We start from the raw sequence: 18,499 nt of genomic DNA on the forward strand, positions 1-18,499 counted from the left end.
GGCTATGCATGAGGCACCTTCTGAGTTGGGTGACACCTCCCAACGGGTGTGCCAGATGAAGAGACGTCTGAAGCAAAAGCTGAGCAGTGTGGGCGCCCTGCCTCTCTGTGTCACCACTGCTGTAACTCTCCATTTACATCAGACTCTGGTGACGTCTATCTTTCAACATGAGTTAATGCCCACAGTCTGAGAGGGATCTGCTATGCTTTCATTGCCAGAGAGTGGCCTGTTCACCCTCTGGACTTGGCAGCTACATGGTTGATTGTCTCTCCAGGTCGCTGTTGCAGCACAAACCCTACTTCGGAAGCCAGTCTAATGGGTCCTTCTTCTGTTCCTCTAGAGAGCCTTGCCTCATACAATGCCCAAACCAGGTCACCTGGCAGAGGTGATGGGGCTTCGACGACACAGGGCGCTTGAGCAGTCCAGCATTCAGACTGACCAGAAGAAAAAGAGTGACCAATGGCTTGGAAATATAGGAAACACTGTGGAGAAACTCCAGTGGAATGAATTCGGGGATGGGTGGAAGATAGAACGGAAAAGGAATCCTTATTATTTAAAGAAACTGAGGTTGGCAGGAGGCAGAAATGGAGTAATTTTTGCTTCTATGATCATTGATTACTTGCTGTTGAGTTGATTGTAGCCACTGTACCACATAACACTTATTTATCCTGTCATAGCTCAGGAGGCTGGAAGTCCAATATCAATTAGGCTGGGCTGTGATCAAGGTTCTGACAAGACTCTGGAAACAGTGGGGAGAATCCGTCCCTTGTCCGGTCCATCTTGCTGCTGGGTCTTCCTGGCTTGGGATCACATCAAGTCTGCCTCTGTGGACATGTGGCCTCTCTATGCTGACAGTTCCTTTGCCCTTTGCTCAACTCTTCTAAGGACATGGGACTACATTTACTCTGAGAGAATCTCATCATCTGTAGACTCTAATCACAACTGCGAAGACCCTGTTTGTGTGCCTGTGTGTGCTTTTGTGTGTGTGTATGTGTGTGTGTGCATGAATGTGTGTGTGTGTGTGTGTGCACTTGTATGTGCATGTGTGTGGGTGCTTGTGTGCACATACATACTGACATGGACAGGAAGAAGCAAGAACTCTGAGGACCATTATTCAGTCAACTGACTACGACACAAACTTATTTCTAAAAGTTTGCAGACGTTTGTCGATAGAGCAGTTGAGTACTGGACTCAGCACATTCTGTACTTTATTACGTCTTGAAATTTAAAAAGCATTTTATTTTTGAAATATCTGTACTATTTAATACATTAATGTATTGAATTTGTAAAAAGATGTATAAAAAGACATAAAAATGTAATATTCCAATGGGCTATTCCTTTTTCACAGCAGAATGGTGACTAACATTAATTTCTAACTAGTATTTGAGGCAAAGACAAACATTACTTTCAAAACTAGTTCAACTAATATTTAATGACATGAATAGATTTTCCATATTAAAATGGACATGACCAAGTACCAGGGTCAATTTTTATTTATTGCAAACAAACAGGAAATGCCCAGTTGAATGACTGAGATACATAACTCTGTGCTGTTATATCGACTTGGCTCATATTAAATTTATTGCCATAGACGTTATTTAATATGTATAAGTACATTATTTTATCATTTAGGTAATTTAATAAAATAGTGTATATGGGCAAATCAAAAATGAATCATAAATTATGTATGTCCGCAGTTGTAGATAGAGCCTCTGAGATGGTGAGTGTCTGAATTAAACTGTGCTGTGTTGTCTGTCTGCCTGAGATGTACTGTGCTGTCTGTCCGTCTGAGATAGTTTCTCTGGCATCCTCTTTCCTTCAGTCACCTTTTCTTTGTCATATCCCCCTGTCTCTGTGTCACTCACTCAGCCCTGTTAATGCATCTGTCTATCTGAAAAGCCTGTATCTGACTCACCTTGGAATCATCTGCATCTTTTCCCAATCTGGGAAAAGCTGGGTCTAGGAGTCAGTTTCTACCTGGAGGATATCAGCACTGCTAAAAACTGTCTGGAGTCTCTCGACTCTTCCTGCCCATCTTCCCTGCCCAACCCATCTCCCAGGAACACAATAGAGAAAATGGAACTCACTAGTCTTTATCCCTTTAATTTAGCTTCCCTCACTCACACAGACTTTTATTACAATACAGACTGATTTTTATATAATAGCCTTTTGTGAAAATTCACCCATTTGGCTTTTTTAAAAATTAGCTTGTTTTTGACAAATAATTCACATTGTAAATGAAACCCAACAGAGTCAAATGCGTGCCTTTCTCCCCTGGGGCTCAGTTCTAAAGCAATTTCTAGACCTTTAAGAGGTAGTCTCACATACTGACATCAGGGAGAAAAGTATTACACAATACATATTCATATACTCAACTCCCTGGGGCACCGACTCTCTGGTTCTAGCTGCAGCAGCTACCACACCCTTTGCAGGTTTGGGAGAGACAGGAGATGAAGCGGCTAGGCCATTTCCTGATATGCTGCCTGCTTGTGACATCCGTCCTTCCATGGCCGTTGTCTGCTTCCAGCTGGGGCACGTAGTGCAGAGCACCCTGGCTAATGATCTAGTTCAAGCTCAACTCATTAGCTGCACGATGTCCGCGGCTCATTTGTCTCCATGTTTCTCTTATTCCTCATCCTTAAAGTCCTTAAAATCCTTATCCTTAAAATGAGAGCTAACTGCTCTCATTTTAGCCAAGATTACAGAGTCAGTGGAGGTCACTTTTGGTCACCATGGCTCTGCCCGTACCAACCCTGCCATCACCCGGGCCCGCCCTTAGAGAAGGCACACTCACCACAGGATGGAGCGGTGTTCCTGGGAACATAAACTGCATCTGCTGGGCAAGCATTGCTGCTGCAGTTTTTTGCTGGATCAGATTGTTCCTCCCGTTAATTTCTAGCTGGGTTTTTAAGTGTGTCGGAGGATGAAGATATTTGCAGTTCTCTCTTGAACAGCGGCCCTGAAAAGCGGACAGTGTGGAGTTAGAATTGCACGAGGGAGCCTGTGACTCCATTGCCAACAAAGTCACAGTCTTTACTTTCATTCTTTATGTTCCAAGGCAAGGGCGGTGCATACGTGTGTGCGAGCACGTGTTTGCGTGTGCATGCATGTGTGCCCATGTGAGCATACACGTATACATGTGTGTATATGTGCATATGTGTGTATACATGTATGCATTTGTGTATGTGTGCGTGTATCTGTGAGCATATGCATTTGTGTGTGTTAACAGAGAACGAGTCAAGTCAAATATTACAAGATTATTCAAGTCTCTCCCCTCACCTTTCCCCTCCCTCTTCCCTCCCTTCCTTCTGCCTTTCCTTCTGTTAAACTTAGACAACTCATTTCAAAGAGATGACAGCCGTAAGCAAGGAGAAAGGCCTCCGCAATCAGAAGCACAGGCTGGTCTTGATCCAGAAGTCTCTCAGCTTGCTGCACATTGCTTTGCCCAGGCTTGGAATGAGGTCAGGGGTGAGAGTTTTACACATGTAATTCTGACTGGCCAAAGACACAGGTTTGCAGCTGTCGAGGGGTAGGCAGGGGGGCAAAACTCCTGGAACTGCTTACTGACACCCCCCCCAGGTGACCACTCCTGTGAGCTGGATTAGCACCGGCCTGTTTGACATGTATACGAAGGCTGCCGCCCTGTCCCTCACCCTTCCCCATGACAGGAGACTGACTCAAAATCACAGACGACAGAGTAAGACATGCTCGTGGCTGTGTTATCTTCCAGACAAGGAAACAGGTAACATTAGAAAAGCCATTAGGTGATGAGTGTATACAAACAGACCTTGAAGAGTCACTGCGTCTGGAACTGCAAAACCCCAAAGTTTGCAAAACTACCAACCATGTGAGAATTGCACTTACGTGCGAGGTAGGCAATTTCCAGAGAAAGAAGAGCAAACTGCAGTAGTCAGTTGGGATAGCAACATTCCCTAAAGAATTAGTCTATCTGCAACCTGGCAAAAAGATTATGGGTTTGTTTATCAGATAAAAAAAAAAAAATTAAAGCAATTGTGGTGGAGCTGGAGGAATGAGTTTGTTTATAGCTATTCTGATGTATAACATCTGGAGTTCTCTGTTTCTACTAACTCCAGCTGCACTGCTGGCATCTCTAGCTTCTCCTCTAGTGAGAATCTCCCCTTGAAGTCACAGTGATGGGCAGACCCGAGTCCCAGGCTCAGTCCTGGCGGTCTGTGCCATCAAGCTGGGGCCAGCCTCATCTTGAAGCTCAGCTCGCAGCGTGAGCAACCACCTCACTGTCTCAGAGTAGATGTGAAAAGGAATTGGTTTCTCAGTCTCAAGTTCTTGTGGGTTTCCTAGTCAGCTTTCTGGACGCAGACAGACATCCTAAGGTTATGCCAACTGTACGGACATCAGGGTAGCTGGAGATGCCACCACCCCTGCCCCCTCAGATGCTCCGCAAATCTAGGTTTGATTGTTTTTGTCTTCATTTCTGAATCTTCGCTCTTCTCAGTGCTTTGCCACTTCCCAGGGTCTCCCGATTGCTATGAATTTATTTCAGTCATCTTTTACATTACACCTCTTTTCTTTTCTCTCCTGACAATCCCCCAGCCTCCTAGTTTGTTAAAATTTAATCTCCAGGAGAGCATTCAGATGGGTCCTGCTCCTTCATCTCACCATGTGACCAGCCAGTGAGTCAGCTGCCTTGATGTCAGATGTCCAGATGAATTCTGTCATCTGTGAAGGGAGGCAGTGACAGGATCTGAGACAGAGCTACCTCCCATCAGCCTGGGTGCAGAGGGATTAAACAACAACAACAAAAATTCTTGTATAAAAATTAAGGCAGTTATGGTAATCTCAGTTCCAAGTCTGGGTACCTGACACCCAAGAGGCCGTGCAGACCATGCACGTGTGAGTCTGCGTACCCAGGAGTGGCGGTGAATTGGAATGCAGGGAGGGGAAAAGCAGGATCCTAAGAAGGGAGTCGATACCAGAAAAATCTCTAACATGCATCAGGATGGTAGATAGATGGCTGGGGTATAATTATCAATTTGATCAGTAATCTTCTAATTTGATGTCTTGCTGCTACTCATACAGATTTCAATTGTCTGGAAAATACGGTTTTCTGCTTGATCCTGCTATTCCTTCTCACAACTGGAAGCCTTGGAGAACTATATTAACCATTTTTCCTGGTGATAGAACGTGGTTTATAACATTAGATTCATCATTTATCAATGGACTCTCCCATTTCACAAGAATTAATTCAATTTCCTACTGTCCTCTCTTATACACCCTGAGTGCAGAATATTATTGATCACCAATGTGCCAGGCAATTTATACGTGGTTATCTCATTTTCTTCTTAACAACAGTGGTGATGATTCCCTCCTTCAGAGAAGGGTAGACGAGATCTGAAGAATGAGATAACGCTTCCCAGAGCCTGTGTTAAGGAGTGGCATGGATTGTAACCCATGTCTCTCTGGAGTCAGCTCTACCACTTCCCTGAGATGTTAGCAACGGTTAAGATCCAGGACAGATACAAATCTAGCGCTATCCTTCAGAGAACAGCAGGATGCAGAACAAACGTTAAATGTGAGGATGTGGAGCTGAGAGGCAAGGGTTTGTTCAGTCTAAACATGGGCAGTGCATAGGGGTCAGTAAACTGACATGTTCTAGGCTCACAGTTGAGCTCAGTCCTTTCCCACCTGTATGAACTGGACTGGCTGATGATTTTCTTAACTTACACATAGAAAACAATGACCATATCCTCCTCCTAGCACCGTCATGTAGCTATATAAATTAAGACACGGATAAAGTCCACAGAGCTGTCTTGTATACAGGAAGCTCTGAGAAATGCAATGAGTATGAAGAAAAAGCATGTGTACATGGTATTTTGTCTCGAGTAAGTGTAAGATCACAACTAGTCTCAACCACTCTCTGCTTCTCCCGTGGGATAAGTGTTCACATCAAAGCACAATAAAGACTAGTTAATTGTTATTATTCATTTATCATGTCTGGAGTTCTTTTCAGCACAATAGAATGCTTTTGCAACTGTGCCTAGATAAACAGTGTGAACCTAGCTCAGTCTGGCATTGGGGTTTTAAGGAATGTTGTCTGTGGACATCTTAGACATTCCAGTTCCAGCACTGTGAGACTCCAGGACCTAAAGGAAAAGTTTCTGTCAAAATATAATGAGCTATCTGACACAGTAAACAGTTGGTAGAAAAATTCTTGCGAAGGCCCAAGCTTTCTCAGGACATGCATCCTTGCACAAAACAATGGTTGATTATCAAAGCAAGCTGTCGTAACTGACTGACACGGACAGCGTTAAGATTCTAAAGCATCTCCACAGACCACCATGAGGCAACACAGGGGCAGCACAGACAGCGTCTCCTGAAGTTAGCCCGAGAAACAGACACAAAAAGGTACTGGTAATATTTCCCTGCGGCTGCTGGGGATTGTTTATTGTTTTCCTTCATTTCTATTTCTCTTCTCTTTTGCTTCTCTGTAGAGACGTTTCTCAGGGGATGCAGGAAGCAAGGCCCAGCCCTGGGAAAGCCATATGGGGTGGAGCTGGGGGCTCGCTGCTCCTGGCTCTTGGAGGGCCTTATAGTCACTGGAAGTTGGAGCCCAGGCTGTGGCCTGTGAAACGGGCTCACACTAAGGACTAATTTGGAGCCAGCAACTCACGGCTATAAGCTTCCTTCACATCTTAGGAGGGGAGCCTTCCAGGTGCAGGGATGGGAGATGTTGTCAGGTTCCAGGCCAAGTCACGGATCCACTCAACTGATATTTACTACTAAATATTATGGCTAGTTCTTGCTAAAGGTGAGTACAAACACCACACATTGTCTTCCTTCATGAAGCCCGAGGGCTGGTGGTAAAGATGACGCTGACCAAAACTTGTGTATTACGTGGATGCAGAGGAACTGTTGACGAGAGGGCCAGAAATGACAAGCGTTCTCTCAACGGAGAACCAAAAGGCCAAAGTGTGTGTGTGTGTGTGTGTGTGTGTGTGTGTGTGTGTTTGATGTGCTTATGAGCTGTACACATATGTTGACTGTACAGTGCACATAGGATGTGGTTATGTGTTTGGAATGCTCACGTGTACTGAGTATGTATGTGGCATGTTGCTGCGTGTGTTGGGGGAGGAATAAGATGTAAGGACACCAGAGGAAGAGAACAGGCCACGGGGAAGAAGCACTTCCCATCTGGGAGCTTGCATGCGGCTTCCCAAGCTGGAGCCCAGCGTGAGTGTGAGTGGGAGCTAGGGAGCTAAGAAGCAGCAGGAAGCAGTGAGTGGGTAGAAGGCAGACGCAGGGAACAGAGAGGCTGCAGTTAGGGGACGCGGTACATGGCCGCTTCGTGTGTGGCAGTCCTCTAGGTGCCATCCTCACCTTCCAATGCCTGGTACCAATTTTATTGTTGTCTGAATGACTTGCTCAAAAGTCCTAGCGGAATGCTGATTGGATCCGTGTGGCTTACTCTGCCAAGCAACCTCTCCTCCAGGAAGGTTTAGATTAGGGATGGTGGTTAGGAGGAAGTTTGCATTTCCAGCAGAACTGAATTCATTAAAATAAGCAACCTTGGTGGGTTTCAATATGGAGAACCCATGCCCATCTGCAACAGTGAGTTAAGACATTCCGAACGAGCCTGTGGTGTCTGCAGAACAGACCCCAGCTATCAGAAGTGAATGGCCACTGAGTTATATGGCAGAGGATGGGAAATTTGTAGCTTTCGCAAAGAAAAGAAGACTACAGAAGCGTGTTAGGGTAAGAAAGTGCGGAATAGAAAAAGGTTGTTGTTTGTGTTTTGGTTTTTTTTTTTTTTTTTTTTTTGCTAAAATTGCTTTACACACACACACACACGTAATTTTTAGAATCTTTTCACAGAATGCTAATTGAGAAAGTCAACTGGAATGTTGGACATTCCATTAATAATGGAGGACAACATTAACTAAGGAGTAAAGAATCGCCTCTGGATGACAGGCGCTTCTGTCTATGCAAACCAGCAGACACTCTGCCACGTGCTCTCCGTGTGTGGTGGAGCTACAGTTGGAACATAACAGAAACAGTGACTTGATGAAGAATCATTCTCATCGTGTGTTTGCCTAGGCCACGCGATAGGTCACAGACTCCGAGAAGGTTCTTTGTGGGAAGCGGACTCCCAGCGAGCTCTAGCTCCTAAAGCAGCTCTCTGGAGCTCCACCCCCTCTCCAGAGCTCCACCCCCTCTCCAGAGCTCCGCCCCCTCTCCAGAGCTCCACCTCCTCTCTGGAGCTCCACCCCCTTTCCAGAGCTCCACCTCCTCTCCGGAGCTCCGCCCCGCTCTCCGGAGCTCCACCCCTCCCAGCCTTGTGGTCACTGGACTCTCCACTCCTGAGCATGGGGCTGGAGCAGGCAGTGCGGAGACAGCCATCAGGGCTGATTGTCGTGCTCTCTGAGTGGCTATTGGGGGCATTCTTGCATCTAGAGCCCACTGCAGGTCATGGAAGTGGTTCCCGGGGAAGCTGAATACCCTGGACCCAAAGGATAGGCATGGGATAGCCAAGGGAGCCTCTCAGATTCCAGGCATTCCTCAAGCTTCCGGAAGCCGGCAGTCAGGAAGTTTGCGCCCACCCAGGGTTGCATTCCTGAGTTCCCTATGTGGCCTGGAGAAGTAGTTTAAATTAAGGATTAAGGAACAGACCCAGACCTCGAACCAGACCACTAGGTTTTCCAGTCCAGATCGCCTCTTGTTGCTGGGGGCACTTGGGAAAGTCCTGCACTTCCACCCCATGTGCACCATTAGTCAGTCCCATTGGCAAATGCAGAGACTGTTGCCAAACTTCATAGCTTCTCAATAAAAATTCACAGTTAATTCGTCGGAGACGCCTGAATCGCGCCTTGGCACAGAGTAAGCACTACGTTTTATTATAATAATTACCACCATCGCCACCATTAACCCCTTCTTTACTCAATGGGTAATGATACATATTTAAAAATGCATACGTAGTTTCTCCGCAGCTGTGATCCTGTCTGGGCTGTACACCAAGCCCTTTGACCCTTTCCTACTCCCGTTCTCACACCCGGTGCCAACTTTGGATATTTATCTTTTCAAAGAGCCTTAGATCTGCCTCTCTTTAATATCTGTCTCCTCTGCTGAGACTTGCCAGGGCTGGTCCACACAGAGTGACTCACCCAGAGTTGAAGCAGTTAGTGTTACAGTTGGGAAGTCCTGATTGTGGCTTTCTCCCCAGAGGCCGTGGGAACTTTTACTGGTACCTTATAAAGCCTACATCTTGGTTTTCTCATCTGTGAAATGAGAACAATTCTACTCTCTGGTGTCAACGTCTTCTAACAGTTGTTAGAGCCTGAGGGACAGCAGAAGCTGCTCCAAAAATATACATGAAAGGTTGAGTACTGTTTTTCTAAATCTCTGTTCTCAAATCCTCACAATCTGGTACAAACAAGAAACATAAAACAACAGTTACAGTAAAAGGTGACTTTGCGGACGTCTGCTAGCCATGTAACATGCTGAGGATTGTAAGAAGTCGGTCTAGCCAGGAGTGAGGAACATCCACAAAGGGCTGAGTTCAAACTGATCAGGAGCAGGAGGGTTTATTAAGCGCCGACAGTACACTCGGCTCAGAACTGAAAGCCGCCATCTGACCGGCCGACATCTTGGTCCTTGTACCGGAAGTAGCTCAGCGGGTGTTTTCAAAGATGCTAGACTGGGTGGGCCAGCTGTTCGCAGCCTCAATTTCCCCGTTGTCGTCGGTTCAAAATCTGTCCAGGTTTGTGAAACAGGGGTAGCGTGGGATGGGAGGCCGGCTGTGATTTGAAAGGGAAGCTACATTTTTACAGGTTCGTTATTCTTAGGGGTTGGAGTCAGGTGGGTTGAACCCACCTGACTGGAACCCTCACAAGTAAAAGTGTGGGGAACTGCTTGGTTATTTACATCACAACTTCATTTATAACATTAACTATGGGCCTGAAACAGCTCTGCTCAAGGCAACGGGCACATCAGGCTTTTAGCCTCATTTTGGATTTAAATAAACTAACTGAGCCACACATGAGTTCTTATATTATTAGCTCCAACCAAACAACACAGCAGATAAAATACAAGCACGCAGGGGGCTGGGGTCGGAAGGACGCTGGAGGCTTGGGAGTAAATGACCACCAGATCTTCCACCGAAAGGGAAGATTGGCTGCCGTCGTGCGCAGAGCTAAAACAGGTCCTTTTTGCTCATGACTTGGTTCAATTTATAGGGCCATTCATCTTTTATAGACTTAATATGCACTAATTTCTGGGTAAACAGCAAAACTGTTATCCTTGTTAAAGATATTAAAGTGGGATATTTGCAAGTGTCTCTCTTCTGGGACATGCTCCTCTTCCCCTGTCACTTCTCAGGTGTGGAAGAGATAGGCAGGAAGCTCTGAGGAAGAGTCACAATGGAGGCTGGTGTATAAAGGGAGAAACCACAAATGCTAGGAGGTGGTCATTAGCAACTCCAGCTGTACCTCTACCACTGACAGCACAGCTGGAGCTCAGCAGCAGAGCACAAGTTAGCACATAGGTGTGTCACTGTGCTGCCCTTGGGGACACATGGGTGTGTCACATGCTGGCCTTGGGGACACATAGGTTTGTGTACCTGCTGCCCTTGGGAACACATAGGTTTGTGCACCTGGTGCCCTTGGGGACACATAGGTGTGTGTACCTGCTGCCCTTGGGGACACATAGGTGTGTGCACCTGCTGCCCTTGGGGACACATGGGTGTGTCACGTGCTGGCCTTGGGAACACATAGGTGTGTGCACCTGGTGCCCTGGGGACACATAGGTGTGTGTACCTGCTGCCCTTGGGGACACATAGGTGTGTGTACCTGCTGCCCTTGGGGACACATAGGTATGTGCACCTGCTGCCCTTGGGGACACATGGGTGTGTCACTGTGCTGCCCTTGGGGACACATAGGTGTGTGCACCTGGTGCCCTTGGGGACACATAAGTGTGTGTACCTGGTGCCCTTGGGGACACATAGGTGTATGCACCTGCTATCCTTGGGGACACATGGGTGTGTCACGTGCTGGCCTTGGGGACACATAGGTGTGTGCACCTGCTGCCTTTTCTGCCCAGAAAGCGTAAGGGTGTCATTCTCCCACCTATAGCAATGATGTATAAAGCCAGGGTGCTGATCCACAGGGCTGAGGCGCTGACCTGGAGAGAGCAGACATGGCTGCTTCTCTGCAGCAGCCTTTAGGGTGGATGTCTGTACTAGAGGGCTGGGGTGGAGGCCGCCTATCCCTGGTGTGGCCTCCAGGCAGGCTGTGGCAGACTCACTGAATGCCCAGGAACTAACTGCCTGCCTCTTAGGAGACTCGTGGTGTTCGTGCATGCCTTTGTTTTTGCGACAATTTTAAGTAAATGAATTAAAAGTAATAAGTGGAAGGAAGAAGGCTTATGGGACTTTTGGGGAGTGGGGGGCCAGAAAAGGGGAAATCATTTGAAATGTAAATAAAAAATATACCAAATAAAAAAATATTAAAAAAAATACATGATTTGGTAAAATGCCAATAAAGAGTCAGTATATATTCAGGGGTAAAAAAAAGTAATAAGTGGAGAAGAAAGGAGTCAGGCGGCGTGCTTCTGCCATCGCAAAGCCCGTGTGAGCACAGGTCCCTGATGTGAGTTGTGATTGCCTGGCGCTTCAGTGTCCCACACCGCGGAGCCTTGTGGTGGGGAAGAGTGTTCACTGCTGTCTGCTGCTGCTGCTCCTCCCCCTCCTTTTCCCCCTCCTCCTCCCCCTCCTCCTCCCCCATTTTATATGTTAGAACTGGAAACCTGCCAGTCTGGAGAAATCAGTGAAACCAAAAATAACGCCCAAGTTCTCTGGAGATTCAGGGAAACAAATTTCTGGGCAACAATCGCCTCATTTGAAAATTTTTCCACTTCTATTTTTTTTTCCTACCAAAATATATGTGTCTTCTAAGTCATACGGGGTGTTTGTTGGTGTAGACCACGATACATATCAACCTAGCAAGAAACATGTCTGGGGCGACCTGTCTAGTGGAGACGCGTGGCTTTTTTCTGACGCAGCGTTCATAAATGTGTGCAGCACCAGGGTTGGGGTGGTGGGGAGGAAGGGCTCCATGAAACATTCACAGCATGGCTCGGGAGCTTGCCGTGGGGGAGGGGAGGCCTCCTTTGCCCCTTCATTTGCAGAGCCCACTCGCTGACCCCGACTGCTAGCTCAGTGGGGCATGCAGCCAAGGTCACCAATGGCCTTCCTTCCCTCTTCCCACAAGAGTGGGCAACCCTACCATGTGCGACCCTACCATGTGCGACCCTACCATGTGCGACCCTACCATGTGCGACCCTACCATGTGCGACCCTACCATGTGCGACCCTACCATGTGTGACCCTACCATGTGTGACCCTACCATATGTAACCCTACCATGTGCCACACTCTATGCCACAAAACGGTAATTAAGATTCAGAGTGTTGAAAAGCCAGGCACAATGGCACACGCTTGTAACTCCAGTGCTGGGGACCCGGAGACAGGTGAGTGGAACCTTGGGGCGCTATGTCTAGCCAGCCTGGAGTACTTGGAGAGTTCCTGACCCATGAGACACGCTATATCGAAATACAAGGTAGACGACAGCTACCTCTGTCCTCTGCACTCCACATGTGCACATACATATGAACACACATGAGCAGTCTCTCTCTCTCTCTCTCTCTCTCTCTCTCTCTCACACACACACACACACACACACACACACACACACACACGGTGGGTTAAATACCAGGTGCCATTCAAACACACTGCCATGAGCTTGCCAGCCTTAGCAGAAAGGGCTGACATGACATAACAGTCGTAATCAGATTATGGAGTTAAGGGCACAGGGTCCTGACAGGAAGTAAGAAGTGGCTATTTAGAGAGTACATGCTAAGCTAATGCTGGCTGCCATTTTTATTACCAATTATTACCAACTCTAGAGGTTGGTCAGTCTCCAAGGATGTGCTGTCTAGATGGAGGTATGCCACCTTACCACACAACCCCTGCTACTGCAATGTTTTCAGGCTGAACTATTGTCCCATGAATCACCTGCCTCAGGGTGAGGGGAGAGGTATTTCTGGAACACATAAACAGACAGACAGACAGCCTTAAAGGCTGACATTTAGCAAGTATGCACTGGTGTGTCTGTGCCATTTATTAAAACACAAGAAATATGGTTCTAGACAGAAAATAGCCACATTCCTAAGCCTGGTCTTGTTAAGTATCTCTGCCACTTTTCTGTCCACACACACCTATGCCACTCCCAAATTTTGGTACTGAACAGGGCAGGATCTCAGCCATCAAATAGTTAAAGTGAGCCTAGCAGGGAGCCTCCAGTGCAAAGCTCTCTTGCATTCTGATTGACTGGTGTTCAACAAATAGGTACTTAAGGTGAGAAAGTCACAGGGCATGGTTGTCCCTTGTGCTAGAGGTGGGAACGCTTTCAGGAAGAGGAAGGGAGAGGCTTGGACATCATGGATAATGCTACGGGAAAGAGTGGGTTAAGGGCAGGGGAGGAAGATGTGAAGAGAGGGGAGACATGCTGGAAAATGAGAAAGCAGGGGGACTTCTCAACAGTGCAGCCATGCTGGATCACAGAAGAAAACAACATTCTTCCCAGGTTGCTTTGGACCACCCAGTGGCCTGGGAATGACCTACAGATCCAGCTGAGGTAGAAGGAGCCTGCACTTTGTTCAGAAAAACCAAGCAGGGTAGGTGCGGGGCTGGCACGGCTTGCACTGTAGCACAGGCTGGGGCACTGTCTGGAGCAGCATAGCAGTTACAGGGGACGTGGGGTCGGGGGTTGGTGATATCTCCATCCCTTTACCATCTCACAGACGGTTTCTGAGCATCTGTTTTATCCCAGAAGCTGGGGCGGAGCAGTACCCAGGACGGGACTCGGTGGCCTTGTCCTTGACGGAAATAGCAGGGAGTTATGTAATACTGCACCTATCATGTAGCGGGCAGTTTCTAAGCACTTTTCAAAGATCATTCCTACTTAATCTTTACTACAAGCTCTTAAAGAGGTACTGTTAATAGCCCTGCTTTATGGGATGGAACAGAAGTGGGGTAAGAGCTTCCCAAGGCCATGCAGCTCATAAGCAGCAGACCTGGGCTTCCATCCAGGAGACTGGCCTCAGATCCCTTCTGTTGCCCCCTCTGCAGAATTAACCCTCGGCAGAGCCATTTTTAAGAGACTCGCAATGAAACAATCACATCACACCTTACAGAGCAGTCTCGACACACCGTTACACTATTGCACTATCATTACGGCTTCACAACACTCCTGCGGCTGCTACTCTAATGTAAGGGTAAGGAAGGAAGCGTTTCAGAGAGACTTCAGGGACTTTCCAAGGTCATGTCAAAGTCAAACGAGGATGTGTTTCTATCCACCATTGCTAAACCATGAACCCTCTCTACTGCCTCTTGGAGACAGTGCAAGGAGTTCCTGAATAAAAGATTTTTGTCTCCACATCTAAAAGTTAGTTTAAGAAGAGACAACCTGGTATTATTATGAACTTTTGGGTAGGCATAATACTGGGTCAGCAATGTTCTACATTGAATTGTATTTACATGAAAAAGATACACTGAAGTCCTAATACCTACTACCTTTAAAAGTGACAGTGACCTTTTATTTGTTTAAAGATTTATTTATTTACCTTATGTATATAAGTACACTGTAGCTGTCTTCAAACAAACCAGAAGAGGGCATCCTATCCCATTAGAGATGGTTGTGAGCCACCATGTGGTTGTTGGGAATTGAAGTCAGGACCTCTGGAAGAACAGTGCTCTTTACCACTGAGCCATCTCTCCAGCCCATGACAGTGACTTAACTGGAGCTGCCCAAGGTCTAAATGAACACCAGGTCCTTATGTGAGCTGATCCAGCATGGCGGCCTACTGCCCAAGCCCCTTTATTTTTAGATTACATCTCGTTTGCCAGTAAGAATTGTGCTTGCACACACTAGGCACACCTGATGTTTCTCCCATCAAGCTACAGCTCCCCAGACCTCACCCGACTTCATAAAACACAGAAAAGCAAGCATGAGAAAAGATCTCACCAAGTTGTTTGTCTGCCCCGGCAGGCACTGAATTTGTGATCCTCCTGCTTCAGCTTCCAGAGTAGCTGGGAGTGCAGGCCCATGCCACCCAATCCAGCTACTTGTCAAACGGAAGCTCTGCACACAGGGAACATGGTGAGGCACAGGAAGGAGGCGACAACTCTAGGCAGGGGACATCTGAGGTCCCCAGATAGACGAGAGGCAGGAAAGTGATTCTTCCTGGAGGCAATAGAAGGACCATGGCTTTGCTGACCCTTGATTTCCAGAGTGGATTTCCATTGCTCTAAGCCATCCTGTCTCCAGTCCTTGTTAATAGAAGCTGCAGAATCTAACAACCTCTAAGAAACATAAACTTTCTTTATGGGAATGGAGATCCCATCGCTACAGTGTCTGGCTCTGTAGACAGACTCGTTTCTTTAATTAACTTGGGTAATAAGATCACCTTGCTTGTTTGGAAATAAATGACCACTATTTGTAAATCTTTATCAAGCCTAGTGATTTTCTACCAATGAAACTAGTCAGTCTAGAAACTACCCAACTTTTCATATGGAAAATCTAATAGGAGAGATTTATTTTAGGAACAGACAGAAATGTTTCACCGAGGAGCTCATTAGTAATTCAGGAAGGCCTACTGAGTCTCTGAAGATCTATTCTCCTAGAGAAATGTTGGGATAATTCTTAAATTCTGATTGCAGACAGTGACTTGATAAAAAATGGCCCTTGGTATTAAAACTGCATGGGAGGAGGGAGCCCTCCAGTATAAAGGAAGGAAAGAGCAGATGCACTGGGGCAACATTCCGCATCACTGTGCACAGGGAGCCAGGCATTTACAATCTCATCCTTGAGGTGAGGCCACCTTCAAGGGTAGTTTGAAACAGAGAGATGGTGGTAGGAGAGAGAAACAGGAAGACACTTGCCTGCTTAGGCACCGCCCACTGCTGTGCGGTCACCTAACTCATTGATTTCTCCTTTTCCTGACCAAGGTCCAAGTTCCCAGGACAGCACGACCCAGGAGTGACCCTGAATCTCTGTCCTGGATGTGCCCGCCTTGGTATCCCAGTGCTGAAAACGAGTGTCGAAAACCAAACGGCTACTTAGTCATCCTTACCACTCTGCCTCCCACCAGCCATGTTTACATGCTGGAGAGCAGGAACCTCTCTTTTTTTTCTATCAGGTGTGGGGAGCTTGATTACCACAGAAGACCCTGGTTACATACTAGGTTTTCTTTCTCACAGCCGATCTAGGGTCCTCTTGAGGTGGCCCATCTGGACACAGCACCTGTGCCCGTTTCTCAGCCTCCTTGCTCTTGAGTATTTCTCTGAGATGGACCTAGACACCTGTGTTCACCACCATCAAACTAACTCTTGATGGGATCCAAACAAGCACCAAGCAAAACATCGCTTCCTCTCCTCTTCAGACTTTCCAGTAAACTGGAATCAATCTTCCTAGCAAAGTGACCCATCCATTGTTAACAGTTGGGTGTTTGATTGAGAACAGTCCAGCAATTGCATGTCAAATTAATCTATTTGCAAACTGAACTGATCCATTGTTAAAGAGGATAATACTTTTGAAAAAGCATTATATACATACATATATACACATACATATGTATATGGTAGTGATACTTGATAAGTTTGTTGACTGAATATACACTGTTTTGTTATTAATCATTAAATGGTTTTCTTCAGTTGCATGCTAGGAATTAAGCGGAATGTTTTGCTTAGTAGTAGGAGATGGAGACACCTCCACTTGACAGGCGGCAGAACAAGGTCCTGCACAAACTGTGGCTCATACCCTTATAAAAACAAGAAGCAAGAGGCAAAGCCAAGATGTGAGCACAGCACAGTGACCCCAGAGCCCTGCACTTGGTTACTGTCCTCTTACATGTTCATATCACACTTACAATTCACTGACTCAAACCTTGCAACACACCACGCACAGTGCTAATGGAGTGCTTTACAGAGATGATCAGAGGTTCACAATGACCTTTTTTTCAGTCTCAAGCACAGGAGGCCAGATGCACAGGGGTTAACTTGCCCGGCATCACACCCTGTAGTGTGCAAGGGGAAGGTCCCAGATCTGATTCCACTCCGTCTAGCTGGAGCGCCTGCTCTCAATAGCCGTCATTGGTTCCTGCCCTGTGTTCTGGAGCCATGCTAGGCCCAAGGGCAGACAATGATGAAGAGTGAGATGCAACCACCCACGAGGAACTCTAGGTACACAGATGTGTAATCTACAGACATGGGGACAGAGAGGAAGGACAGTGTAATAAGTTATATGTGAGTCTAACATTAGCCGGAAGGGGCCATGTAATATTTCATAAATCATGCATCTTTACAAATTCAATTAAAGTGATGGAGTACATTTTATAAGTCTAGTTGGATTTAATACATCAAACTAATCATCAGAAAGAATGACCCAACAGGCTATTCTGCCCTTCCCCCCCCCCCCCCCCCCCCCGGAGCTGAAGATGCTGGTAATAGGCCTGTCCTGTTAGGGCAAAACCGAGGCCCTAGATTTTAGGCATGCAAACCTGGAGTAATTCTCGCTATTTTTACACTTGCACCTTTTAGACATCTATCAGTATTTTCTTTACTAATAACCAACACCTGTAAGGAGGTGTCTCTCGATGAGTGCAGGGTGACAGTCTCCTCCTTTTTCCTATTTTGAACTGTCTGTCAAAGTCGAGCTCAGACGACCTGCCTCTACTGTACTGACTCCCCACCCAATTCCCAGGGTTCTTGAAAAGACAACTTGTGATTCTGTTCCCTTCGCACTTTGCATGTCTTGATGGCACCTGACCTATGGCCAGTGTTGACAAGGGCGCCATCAGCATTGATGCCGGATTCCATCTTGGACGTCCTTTCTAAACTCCTTGCAAGCCGAAACTCACTCAAACTTCCACGAACAGCAAGAAACACACAACCACAACGAGTCCTGAGTCTGTGTTTGCTGAATAGATGAGTTTTGAAAGACAGATTTCTCAAGGCGAGAGCTTTGTAAACTCTGGGGGGATGAATGAGACCAACGGATGAACAAAGAGACCGAGACCATGAGCATGACCTGAAGGCTATGTCTGCACTTGTTAGCCCTAGTACTGTGTATAGGAGGATCTGTCCTCCATTAAACCAAAGACACTATTGCTAAAAGGTTATTAAAAAATAGATTCAATGTATTCCAACAATGATAGAGGTTCCCACTTTATCAACAATGAAACCATCTACATATTAAAACAATGGCTTTTAAATAGTAGCATGGGTTTCATTTAATAAAGGCTTTCTCTATGTCCAGTGTCTTACATAGGCTGCTTCTGTTTCTTACAGCCTTGGGACCCTGTTTTCTCATCTTTGTTCTGCATGTAGAGTGAGCCAAAATTAGGAGGGAACTGGCCCAAGGTAAATAGCTCATTAGTGATCCCAGAGCTGTGGGTGATAGAAAAGATTCCGAT

The 18,499-nt window shown here is 46.5% G+C and overlaps 1 protein-coding gene across 6 annotated transcripts in view; it reads right to left on the bottom strand.

The window, feature by feature from the left end:
* Mbnl2 (muscleblind like splicing regulator 2) overlaps positions 1 to 18,499 on the bottom strand; it is a 155,254-nt gene that overhangs the window by 52,407 nt on the left and 84,348 nt on the right. For all 6 annotated transcript variants that reach the window (XM_052190636.1, XM_052190639.1, XM_052190635.1 and 3 more), the window contains exon 3: positions 2,795 to 2,959. In XM_052190636.1, the coding sequence (XP_052046596.1) occupies positions 2,795 to 2,959 (165 nt within the window). The remainder of the gene's footprint in view (positions 1 to 2,794; positions 2,960 to 18,499) is intronic.

This window comes from Apodemus sylvaticus, chromosome 8 (assembly GCF_947179515.1).
Source record: "Apodemus sylvaticus chromosome 8, mApoSyl1.1, whole genome shotgun sequence".
Lineage (NCBI taxonomy): Eukaryota > Metazoa > Chordata > Mammalia > Rodentia > Muridae > Apodemus > Apodemus sylvaticus.